At 51.4% G+C, this 12,912-nt stretch overlaps 1 protein-coding gene across 3 annotated transcripts in view; it reads left to right on the top strand.

The window, feature by feature from the left end:
- Positions 1-12,912, top strand: part of ANO2 (anoctamin 2) — a 301,537-nt gene that overhangs the window by 63,453 nt on the left and 225,172 nt on the right. For all 3 annotated transcript variants that reach the window (XM_067008590.1, XM_059080738.2, XM_067008589.1), the window contains exon 4: positions 5,176-5,274. In XM_067008590.1, the coding sequence (XP_066864691.1) occupies positions 5,176-5,274 (99 nt within the window). The remainder of the gene's footprint in view (positions 1-5,175; positions 5,275-12,912) is intronic.

Below are 12,912 nucleotides of genomic sequence, written 5' to 3'. Positions count from 1 at the left end.
GATGGACGGTCACTGCCCGTCTGCTGCACTTCTTGGTCTTGCTAGAAGGTGGGAGGCGGTTCCCTGCTCCACTGCGAAGGAGGAGGGAGGAGGGCATTCTCTCAGGGGTCCCTGATGGGGGCGACTTCGGTTATTCTTTATCCTGTCAAAGATACAATGAATCCAGGGGTGTGCACAGGGCTGACCCGTCAAGGTCTCTACCGTGAGCTTCCCGGGCGACGGCAGCGTTGTGGGTGGCGTGTCCAGCGCGGGCCGCCCCTCAGCCCTCGGCCCCCGAGCTTCTCTCCACCTCTGCAGCCTCATCCCCTCCCCTTCGCGCGACCCACGGCCTTTGGCACGTGTAAATCCCATCAGGGTGTTCGAAGTATCACCCAGGTTCCCTCTCCTCCAGGAGACCCTTTCTGGCCCCTCCAGCCTGGAGTCAGCTCTTCCACTGGTTTCTTCTATCGTTCAGAGCTCGTGGTGGCATCGACAGAAAACCCAGCTCAGCTGGTTTAAGCGCCAAAGGAAATGTAATCAGAAAGCCCATGAGTAGGTCTGGTGAGGACTAATCTAGCAGCTCAAATGAGGTTCCCAAGGACCCCCTATTTCTCCATCTTTCTGCCCAACCTGCTGCAGGGTCCCCCCATCCTCCGCTTGCTCAGCGGTCCCTTGGCTGACCCGGGGCTTCCCTCGACTGCCACCCTTCTCCCCCGAGTTCTGGCAGGAAGAGAAAGCTGCTTTGTCCCGAAACCCTAGCCAACATTTCCTCTCATCTTATCGGTTCTGACTGCATTACAAACATATTCCAGAGCCAGTTGTTGTGGCCAGGGGGATGGGTATATGCCGTTGGGCTCAAGCTGATTGGTCTGATTCCCGGAGTTGACGGTGGGGTCAGTTCTACCGAAAACACGTGGCTGAGATCCGGGAAGAGTGTTTCTCTGGGCGCAAAGTCTGGCAATTGACGAGGGAAAGGGGCAACAGCCAGCAAATGAGCATTGACCAGTCGTCCTGTCCATTTGGACATTAATCACCCCAGTCATGATGTTATTCAGCTGTCCTCTGTGTTAGATACCATTTGTGTGACATTTAAGGAGACTGGGAGCCGTAGGATGGCTCGCATTTCTCCTGCCTGCCCTTAACTCTTAGCATATTGCTGGTCACACAGTTGCTGCCCAGTAAAGGCTTGTTGAATTGAAATACGATGGGGTGATTGAATAGGAGGAAACAGTGGAGATATTCCTTAGGGGCGAGGTTAGTCACCGCTCAGACAAGGCAAGGGCACTTCTTTTGGAGGGAAGGCGAGGGGAGTTAATGACTCTGGTAGCATGGAGGTTTTATAGGAGTGTCTTGAGGAGGGAAGACAAGTATCTAAATCAAAAAATCACACGAGTTTTGAGTTAGGAGGAATACGAGAGAGATAGGTACTTTTAGAGGTAGCGTGATGGGCTTTTAAACTGCTGGAGATGCTTTTCTCTGAGTGGGACATTTATTACACGGGCCAAAGGAATGCAGGTCCGGAAGGAGCTACTGCCCGGAGGTGTGATGGCTGTTGAATTTAGTGGTGCTCATCGGTGATCCGTAGGGAGACTCTGTGATGTCGCGTCCAATCTGGGACGTTTCTGGTGATACTAAAATGCTGCACTGGATGGAACAGTGAGGCAGGGGACATAACCTGGGACCGTCCCGGCCCAGCCAGGACCTGTCAGTCATTCTTGGTCCGGGTCTCCGTCAGCCGCCCAGCTAGGTGACCCTCTGCCCCTGCTCTGCCTTTCACCTCTCTGGGCCTTGACACGCTCGCGGTGTCCCGGTGGGGTGAGGGGTTGCTGAGAGCTGGTATCTGCAGCATCTGATTCCACTTGGGAGATGTCGACTGTCCAAAATAGTTCTCCTGTGACGAGTAGGAAAGGGCGGCATTTTCCTCCGGTCTTTCCTCCAGTTTATCTGTGCCCTCTTCCCCTCTGTCTGGGGCTGGGCCTCTGTGCTTTGGGGCCTGGTCTCGGGAGACGCCCTGTTCTTTCTGCCAGCCTCTTCAGGGCTTATGGAGTTTTCTCCTCTTCTATGGTAGAAGTTGGGGCTCTGGCTCCTGGATTCTGTTCTGCCTGTTACTTCCCACGTTCTAAATTCCCAAGGGAAACATCCTCCTTTAAGTTCACTTGGGGGTGTTCAGGGAAGCCAGGAACTATTGCCACGGTGGGCTCAGCTCTGATGTCTCTCAAGTGGGATCCAGGAAGCACGGTAGCATCCCTGTGGAGGTCAAGGGCATGTGCTCTGCGGCCCAAGGGGCGGCAGGATGCTCTGCACTTTGAGTCCCAGGGAAGAGATTTGGCAGCGGCTGCCCTTGACCTTGCTCTTAAAAGAATCCTTTTATACACAGTTTAGAATTTGCAAAACACGTCCTGTGTATAATCTCATTTGATGCTGAGATACCATAGAATCAGTATTAGCTTTTGAATACCTATTTATTAATTAAAAACGAACAGTATATAATATATTTTAAATAAATGACATGTTTATTTAACATAAACAAATAACATATTTTATGTTACAGACATCTGATACGTTATAAATAACACATTCTAATGAAAAATCACGTTTTTCAAAACAAAAAAATGGTGAGAAATGTGGCACTGTTTTACGTTTTTGCAAATCTTTTTTCCCTAGCCCTATTGAGGTATAATTGATATATAATAAACCGTACCTATTTAAAATTATCTGATCTGTTGAGCTTGGGCATATGGACAAACCCATGAAGCCATCGTCATAATCAAGACAACGAATATATCTACCACCCCTGAAAGATGGCACGGGTCCCTCGTACAGTCCATCCTTCTCTCCTCCGGGTGCTATTATTATTAGTCATTTCAGTTATTTTAACATTGCCTATGAGTTTCAAGAGCTTTGGTGACCCGCCAAAAATGGTATGGCTGGGAAGTGACCGACCCCCGTCTTTGCTGAACACTCACCCATCCTCCCCTTGGCCTGGCGAGGAGAGGGTTGGAGAGGAGGGTCATCGGGGGCCTCCCGGGAAAGCAGGGTTTCACCTTTTCCTTTTCCTCCTCCAGTTCTTCCCTGCACTTAGTTCCAAGCCACTGTGTCTGTGGGTGGCCCAGGCAGACCCTGCATAGACTGCCTGGATTCGAGCACTTTTCAAAACCATACTCTACCTGCGTAACTTTGGACAAGTCATTTGCATTTTCCCTGCCTCGACTTCCTAAACAATAAAGTGGAGAGTGATAGTACCCGTGACTATAGCACGAGCCGAAACACACAACCTCCCTGCCCTGTCTGGGCACACGATGCACACTCAGTGCAGGTGTGTCACAGTGACGGGTATTATCTTCGGCTGTGCACGTCAGCTCTAGACCATCCAAGACTTTCAGACCGCAGTCCAGTCTTGCTGCGAAATCCCGGTTTCTTCTTCATTCTTCTCCCCCAAAGTCAGGAGCTTTCGTCCCCGAAGTGGGGGTAGCTTCTGGACGTCTGGGTTATTGAAGAGATGGTAGAGTGCCTTCAGAGTCAGAGAGACAGTCTTCACTCGCATTACGAGCACCGTAAAGTGTCTTTTAATCTGATTCATCGTCTCAAAAACCCACGTGAGCCCCGTCGTAGACAGTGCACTTTGGTGGGGAAAGCAGTCCTCCCCCGGCTACCCGGTTCTCTGCCTGGCACACGGGGGGATGTGCTCAGATGCATATCCACTGGCATCTTCAATGCTAAACCGAGACCGAGGGCGTATCGACGAACACACCAGCTGGTCTTTGCAGAGGATTTTGCCCCTGCTTTTCTGTGAGCAGCCTCACTTTTGCTGCATGCGGGGTTGGTGCCTTCTCGGGCCTGGCCTCCACGCGGCCTGCTTCACGAGATGCACAGGAAGCCAGCAAACCCGCCTTTCCCCTGTAGCGTGGTCTGCGGGGGGGCGAACGCAGCAGGAAACTGAGAGCACATCTCTCTGAAGGGCACACTCACCAGGACCCGGCTCCCACTCCGCCCTCAGCAGCTTTATCCTGATCGCCAGTGGCACCCGGGCCCGCATCACACGGGCTTCTGTGATGCCCAGCGGATGAGGGATTTTGCTGTTGGCTTGTTCTGCTTCCTTTGTGAACGCAGTGTTTGTAATTCATTTTGCAGGTACTTTTAGAAGCTTCACGCCAATAATGGGGCTTTTGCCCGTTTTCCCTTCTTGTTTTGGTCTTTTTTCATTTAGTGACACGATGAATTAAAGTGTTGTTGTGTTTTCTTTTTCCTTTGTGTGCTTGTTCTGAAAAAAATTGAGGTTTTCTTTGAAGGTGAGGAGAAACTGATGGCTTGGTGTTGTAATCTGACCAGTTTTTGTAGCATACACTGGGCCCCGGGCCAAATGAGTTGCTGAGTCAATGCAACCTAATTTTCAGATACTCATCGCTGTGTTTCCTTTCCTCACTTTGCATTTTTGGGTGAAATCAGTGCACTCCCAGGACAACTTGTCCTGGGACCTAGATTCATAGCTGTGCTCACACAGAGCCCTGCCCGAGATTTAAGTTTGTGGTATTATACTGAGTTGTGCCATTTACGTGATGAGTTATGTCACTACTTTCAGGCTTAGGTGATCCACTTTTGTGATTTGGGCTATGACACAGCGAAATAGTAGAACAAAAGTACAAACTTAACAATGAAAATGTCTGTATGGAGACAGGTTCCAGACCGTTCACTGAGTCCAGCAGAGGTAAACCGACTAACTGCTGTAACCACTAAATATAAAATAGGTGATGAGAATATACTGTACAGCACAGGGAATGATACCCATTATCTTGTAATAACCGGTAATGGAATATAATCTACGTTAAGTACCGAATCACTATGCTGTATACCTGAAGCTAACACGGTATTCTAAATCAGCTATACTTCAATGAATAAAAGCGTTAATGGGATTTCTGTGAAAACTGTTTTAACTCCCCTTTTCCTCTGAAGCCACCAGACCTCCAGGGAGCACAGTCTGGGGACCTTTCCCTACTCTGGATGAGAGCATTTCTAGACCAGAAGTGGTGGATGGGGTGTGGGTGGGAGGGAGCTGGCCCTGGGTGAGGTATAAAGAGAACAAAACCCAGAAACGGAAGAAATAACAGGTCTGGGCTTCTTGTTCGGGAGAGTTGGGGAATCAGGAATTTAAGCTATGTCTCCTAAGTGTTTCTCTTTCTTCTTCCTCCTCCCTTACAGAGTAAAAGCCAGGGCTCCGTCTTTGTCCGGATCCATGCCCCATGGCAAGTGCTGGCCCGAGAGGCGGAATTCTTGAAGATCAAAGTTCCCACCAAGAAAGTATGAGCATGTTTCTTCTGGGTTTGGGGCCTCCCGAGGGCTGGCTGGATGTGTGAATAGCGTCCGGAACAGGGCCGGCTGGGACCTGGGTTCTGCGGAGTTGGAATCACACCTGTCTCCCTGGGGGCGCTAAGTTTGGGACAGTGGAGGAGACGAGGAAGCGATGGGGAGGAGGGGCAGGGCTTGGGAGATCGCGTCACCTCGGAGCACCGCCAGGACGTGCTCCGTGAGAGGCTAACGTTGCCCTGGTCCAGCTTCTGGATTTCTCTGTTACAGCCCCCTTCTCCCTCCCTCCCAGCGTGGCCAGGCGTTTCTTTAGAGCGAGTGTAGCGATGAGAGCAAACTAGCAAGCCTTGCCGACTGGGCAGGCAGCCTGCGGGGAGAACAGCGCCCGGCTTGCCGTGAAGACACCTCTTCTGCTTGTGACTCTGTCCCTAAGTGTGGTGTGACGGTGGGTTTCTGTGAAATGGAAGGTTATTTCTCACTCGGCTTGATCAGAGTCACCTGGGGAGAGTGTTCACGGTGTCCATGTGCCTGCAGCCCGCCGGGGACTTGGGTGTAGTTGGCGGGTCTGGAGTGAGCCTTTGGCATCAGTGTTGTGAGAAGAAAAGCCCCCAGGAGGTTTTGATGCACATCCGGGTTGAGAGCCACACAATTCAGATGACTTTTGAGGTCCTTTTCAGCCATTGTAGTCGACGTATGACTTAAAAATCCCCCAAGGAATTCCTGGGTGACAGTTTCCTTGCGTAAGAAAATCCAGCAGATACCTCCAAAGATAAAAGAAATGTGTCCACAGATCCACTCTTCCTTTTTTACTAGGTATTTTAGGAGAAAGGGGTGGTTATTGACTTTGACTATTTGAGGCGTCTCTAGAAAGGGCCCTGGAACAGGTGATACTCTAGTTTAACCATAAATGATCTATAGTTGATCTGTCTCTGACACACACACACACACACACACACACACACACACACACACACACACACACACACACACACACCCATCAATAGTTTTACTTCCCAAGTGGTGACCTGGAACAGGTGATACTCTAGTTTAACCATAAATCATCTATAGTTGACCTGTCTCTGACACACAGACACACACACACACACACACACACACACCCATCGATAGTTTTACTTCCCAAGTGGTGACCTGGAACAGGTGATACTCTAGTTTAACCATAAATGATCTATAGTTGATCTGTCTCTGACACACACACACACACACACACACACACACACACACACACACACACACACACACACACACACACCCATCAATAGTTTTACTTCCCAAGTGGTGACCTGGCTTTGCAGAGATCACGACCTCATCATTCTTAGTGCCGTTACCATAAATGTTCGCCATCCCCGTCATTAACGGGACTCCACGTTTGCTGCTTTCTTCGCAACCACTCTTACCGCCCGCCTTCTCTCACCACCGTCTCCACTCTCAGTAGCACGGTTAGAGAGAGAAGAACGTTTGGACTAGCATCATTGGCTGTGTGTACACCATCTGTGCTACAGCAGACCTACTGTTCCCATCAAAAGTCACTCATCAGATATCGTCACGTATGATGCTGTGTCATGCACCCCTTATTCAAAAAGGATGAAGTCTGTGGGTTCTGTCCTTATAGATCTGTTAAGGTGGATAACACATCCATGGCAGGAGGACAAGTGACTGTTGAACAGTGAACAAGCACGAGCATGAATATTAGCTACAAACATCTTGCCAGTAAGAGGTACATGTTGGGGGCCACACGCCTGAGTGTCTTGGTTTCACGAGGACCACGCTGTGACCTTCTCCCCTTCAGTTGCACTGCTCAATTCTCTGTCAACTGGTTTTTGACCCCTAGCTCCCAACACCGCTGTCCTCAGGTGTAGGCACCGTCTTGGCTCTGGACCTCCGCCCCTCCTCTGCGGATGGTCTCCCCACTTGATGGCCACATGACCCAAGTCAGCTAGCTGTGCATGGAGGCATCTGCTTCCCTCTGGGGGTGTCCTCACTTAACCAACCTTCCTCTTTTCTTTCTCCTGTCTTCCTTCTGCCTCCTATATATATATATATATATATATATATATATATATACATATATTTTTTTCTTCTCCTTTCTCTGGCTTATCTGAGTATCTAACGTTCTCTTAATCTCTTCGGTTTGTAACTTGCTTCCTATGTTTTTATCTGTGCTGGCTGATACTTGGAAAGAAGGTGAGCAAACTTTAATGCCCTGCTATTGCTCCTCTCCCCAGGACAATCCTTTGTGCGGGAAATATAGAGACTTAGAAGAAGTGTGCACCCTTCTCCTCTCCCCGCTTGGTCCCTCTTCTCCTTCGCTGGTCTTCCATCCTTCCTCGCCCTCGCGCTCTGCCCTCGCTTCTTCCCTCTCCCTTCCGTCTCTCTCCTGATGCCCTGATGCCGTCTCCTAGCCTCCCTCTCTGTTCTTTGAACATCCGACCACACCTCTCTCTCTGTCACCTCCTCCTCCTCCTTATTCAGAGTCTCAGGCCCCAAGAAGTGCTGGTCCCTCTGGTCTCTGCGTGTCCTTCCACAAGCTCGTGCCTATGGGAGCGTAGTTTTCCTGATGTGACTCATCTGCCCGCAGAGCTTATGTGCCCCCCGTACACTAAGCCTGTTGGAACTTACCGTCCATCGTTCAGGAAGTACCTGCACTTGAAGTTGCAGTTGAGATGATGAGAACAAGGACGTATCGTGACGCAGCCATCTCTGAGTTGCCTGCCTTCTTTTTCTTTTTTGCATCTCTTTTTAAAAATAATTTAAATATATTTGACGTATAACCTTGTGTGAATTTTAGGTGTACAACGTGTTAACTTGATATACTCATAGATTTTAGTATGATTGCCACAGCAGTGATAACTAGTCTCTCTGTCCTGTTACATAATTATCCTTTCTTTTTAGTGGCTGGAATCACTAAATTCTGGACTCTTAGCAAGTTGGGTGGTCATGATGCACTATTGCTGTGTATGTTAACTCTGCTGTGCGTTAGATCTCTAGGGCTCATTTACTACCCGTTGCAAGTTTGTACCTTAAATAGCATCTGTCCTGTCCCTCCGCCCCCATTCCCTGGTAACCGCCATTCTCTCCTTGTTTTAGCAAGTTTGGCCTTTTAGACTCCACGTGCAAGTGACATCATACGGTACTTTTCTCTCCTTGACTTACTCACCTGGCATAATGTGCTCCAGGTCCAGCCACGGTGTGGTTTCCTTCTCTCTCGCGGCTGAATGATGTTCCATTGTGTGTGTGTGTGTGTGTGTGTGTGTGTGTGTATGTATGTATATAATATGATCTTCTTTATGCATTCACCTGTTGATGGACCCTTAGGTTGTCTCTTCCCCTCCTTCCTGTTTATTTTGGAGGCGTAGCGGGACGGACACGGCATCAGTCGAGTCCTCAGAAGAGACTGGGCTTCTAGCCGTGGCTCTGCACTCACTGCTGTGTGATTTGCGGATGTCACCTCATCTTCCGCAGCCTCAGTTTCCTCACCTGTGATGTAGGCCTAGTAACAGCTGCCCTGTTTTTCTTAGAAGGTTGTTGTAAGAATCCAGTTCTTGACTAGTGCTATGGAAACACAGGAGTTTATTACCGTGTCTGTGTTCTCAAGCATTTATACGTGTATTCTCACTTCCTAGTTCCCCAGCCACCTTCCCTCCTGACGGAATAGGCAGCCAACACTGATGGAGCTCCCAGAGGAAGGGAGTCTGTGGAGAGACCCTGAAGGGCTCAGAAACCACCGGAGCCCCCAGAGTCTACAGCCAGGGGTACAACAGGAACAGGGCACACACCCAGACATCCCAGCACGGATTGAATACTGTGTCAAGTAGCAGCCATTAGCACAGCACAGATGCTGTCTGGGAAAACGCCGGTCCAGGGAGCAAAGCCAGGTGGCGGCCCTGATGAACGTCAGATGTAACAGAAGGAACTTTTCCCCGTCGTGTCTCGGCCCCGGACTCCACACAGGCGCGCCGTCCTGGCATCCTCTGCGGGCTCAGCCGCAGGGCCCCGGATCTCCTCTGTAGTCACAGAACGCAGCGGCTTGTAGTTGACCTCCCAGGGGGTGTCGTAACCACGAGAGGAGGCTACAACTTGGTATGCCGGGTGGGATGCCGGTTCCAGGGGTGGGTTAAACCCAGTGCCTGGGGTGAGGAAGGAGCATGGTGGTGAGGACGAGATGGGGCAGTCTGCAGGGCTAGCCCTGAGTCCAGTGGCGTTTCCCCCTCTTTTTAGTGGGCTTGGGAAGTGACCGCAATGAGAGTAAACCACATTTGCAGACAGCCACGTCCTGGTGACGGGGGCGGGCGGGGAGGAAGACTGAGGCATGGGATGGGGTCACTCAGCGTCCCCCAGGCTGGTGGAGGCCGGTGGAGGTTTGGATCATAACTCAACAGGGTCCGGAGAGGCCGGGGAGGTGGGGAGGAAATCACAGCATCAAGATCTCCAGGCTGGACGAATCCATAGTAATGCGTCCAGGGACACGGAGTCCTGAGCACAGATATTAACCGTGGGGTGGAGGGAGTCTTGGAAGGAAGCCTTTGTCTTCCAAAAGCAACAAGAGAAGAGCCAGTATTTTGTGAGGGACACTCGGCATCCTTGCACAGGAAGCGGGCGGGAAGGCCTGGCCTCTGGCCCTGGGCAGCCTGGGACGGCTCGAAATGGAGGCTTTCTCCCCTCTGTTCTTTGCCAAGGTGGTCAACATCCACGTTGACCATGTTGAAGTCAGCTTCAAGGAGGCAGATCGAGGACTCAGACGCATTTTGTCTGACTCCAAAGCCGTGCTCCTACCCTCTCACTTTAGTGAAGAATTTCTACCTGGGCTGGAGGTGGCACGGTCTCAAAGCGTATTACCGTGGAATGAGAGCCTTTTGTTTGAAAACATTTCCATGGTCTAACAAACTGTAGAAACACTAAATAGTAAAATTTATTTGACCAATTAAAAGTTCTAAAAACCCTGCAGTAAAGGAAAAGGTTCAACTTTGTTCAGCCCTTTTCCTGCCGCATATGCCTCTCAGTGTCTTGGGGAACCCGTGGTCTGTAGAACGTGCTCTGCAATAATCCTAGGCTGGAGTGAACCAGAGCTGTAGCTGTTCCCACTGGTCAGTTGTGGGTGGGACCTCCCCTTGCTGTCACTGCCTGTCCCCAAGCATTTGTTTTTAATAGCGGTGGAGCCGAGAGGGTCGGGTTTATGTTGGATATCTTTATGGGCTTTTTGGTGCCTGCTCTTAAATAGGCTGGAAAGAGTGCAGAACACTTCGACTTAGACTTTTTTTGTTTTCTGTCATGCTTCTCATCTTCAAAGTTCAGGAAAAGATTAATCGGTGCCATCTCCATGCCGTTGTTTCCCTGCGGAACCTGAGACGGCTCGCGGCCAGCTTGCGGACATGCGCTCAGGCCCGGCAGGACCGCAGGCCACGGGCTGTTAGCGGACAGGCCTGGCTCAGGGCTCACAGACGGTGAGGCCCCAAATAGGAAAACGTGTAATGGGAAATGAACTTGAATTTTTAAAATTAACTTGTTTTCAGGCTCATGATTGAAAAAAATTGAGAGAGAAGTGGTGCTTTTCTTTTTGAAAGCCTCAAGTCATGTCCAGCTGAACTGGGGCAGCTCCTGCCAGATGGGCTGGCGGGGACCCGGAGCCTGGGCCCCGTGCAGGTGGTGCTGAGAGCAGAGGACGGTAGATAGAATTTGACATCCGATGTCGGGCCCTTCTGGGGGTGAGGGAGCTACTCGTGATCCCGCCAGGACAACAGCGGTAAGCCGGCTGTGCTGTGAAACTGGGCTCTTCAATAGGAGATGTGGGAGTGGGCGGCCTAGCTTGGCCAAGGCTGCCTCTGTGGGTGGATGGGAGGGGCCTGCGGGAGGAGAGAGGGAGAGAAGGAGGAGGGGGCAGTCAGCTTCTGGTACCTGGAGCTCACAGGCAGAATTCTTCTCAGCCGGGGAGAACTGGCCTCAGTGGTGTGCTGGTGCGTGATGGCTCTTGAGATCTGCCACGTTTTCAGAAACTTTGCAGAAGCTGGTCTTTGCACCATTGATGATTGAAATTGGCCACGGTGGGCGTATTTACACCCCGGAAATCAGTGAAGGTTCCAAAGCAGCCACTCGACCCTCCATATCCAGGTGGTTGGTGAGCGTTTACCAGCTTACAACGGATCTGAGCCCCAGGAGTGGGGACAGGGTACACAGTCAGAGTGCCACCATGGACTAGAGCTGTCCTGCGCGGGGACAGGCCGGAACCCGAGGGGGTCGTGTGATCCCCGCCATGGATGTTAAAGGGCTGCTGGTCGGAGAGGGGCCGGGAACGACGGTGTCTCCGCGGGGCCTCTAAATGGGTGCTGTGTCTGTCACCTCGGACACAGAAAGGAACTGCCCACTTCGACACTCCGCCCCAGGCACACCGATCCTCCAAAATACCAAGCCTGTTTCCCTCTCAGGCCTTTTGCATGCCCTTCCCTCTGCCTGGGGACCTCCAGGTGGCACAGGACGCGTTCTCCCACCACACCGGGGTCTCTGCCCCGACAGACATCCCCGACCGCCCTGTGTGAAGTGGACCTCTGTCTCTCTCCATCCTCCTTCTCTTGTTTTTCTCTTTCTAACACTCAGCGCTGCTGGATACTGAGTAGCATATTTGTATCTTTGTTTTATTATCCCTATGGCACTACACTGGAAGCTCCAGGAGGGCAGGGGGGTTTCACCCCGTCGGCAGCACCTAGAACAGGGCCTGGTACAGAGCAAGCACTAAATCAGTATTTGTTAATGAGTGAACAAATGGATCACACATACCAGGCCTGATCCATTGGTGGTGGCTCACTGGAGAGTGATGCTGAGATGGGCTCTGCAGCCCCATCCACGGGCATTGGAAGGAGTGCTGTGACCCCTCAGGGCTGTCTATAAGGGCGGGGGGGACGGCACCACGGTACAGGTGCCACAGTGGCCGCCCCTGATCTGGGTCCTCAGTAGCCCCTTCAGTTACCAAAAGCACTTAGGAAGAGTCTCATTGCACCCGGAATGGCTGTGTATAAGGGGTCCTAGCCCTTCGAAAGGTCACATTTTTCATCCACCCATCCATCCATCCACCCATCCATCCAACCATCCATCCATCCATCCACCATCCATCCATCCATCTACCCATCCATCCATCCATCCATCTACCATCCATCCATCCATCCATCCACCCACCCATCCATCCATCCACCCATCCATCCAACCATCCACCATCCATCCATCCATCCATCCACCCATCTCTCCATCCATCCATCCACCCATCCATCCATCCATCCACCATCCATCCATCCATCCATCCACCATCCATCCATCCATCCATCCATCTACCCATCTCTCCATCCATCCATCCATCCATCCACCCACCCATCCATCCCTCCACCCATCCACCCACCCATCCATCCACCCACCCATCCATCCCTCCACCCATCCACCCACCCATCCATCCACCCACCCATCCATCCATCCACCCATCCATCCACCCACCCATCCATCCCTCCACCCATCCACCCACCCATCCATCCACCCACCCATCCATCCATCCACCCATCCATCCACCCACCCATCCACCCATCCATCCACCCACCCATCCATCCATCCATCCATCCGTCCACCCACCCATCCATC

The sequence above is a fragment of the Kogia breviceps genome, chromosome 12 (genome assembly GCF_026419965.1).
Source record: "Kogia breviceps isolate mKogBre1 chromosome 12, mKogBre1 haplotype 1, whole genome shotgun sequence".
Classification (NCBI taxonomy): domain Eukaryota; kingdom Metazoa; phylum Chordata; class Mammalia; order Artiodactyla; family Physeteridae; genus Kogia; species Kogia breviceps.
Note: the sequence above shows the minus strand (reverse complement) of the source record. Positions and strands in the feature narration are given on the sequence as shown.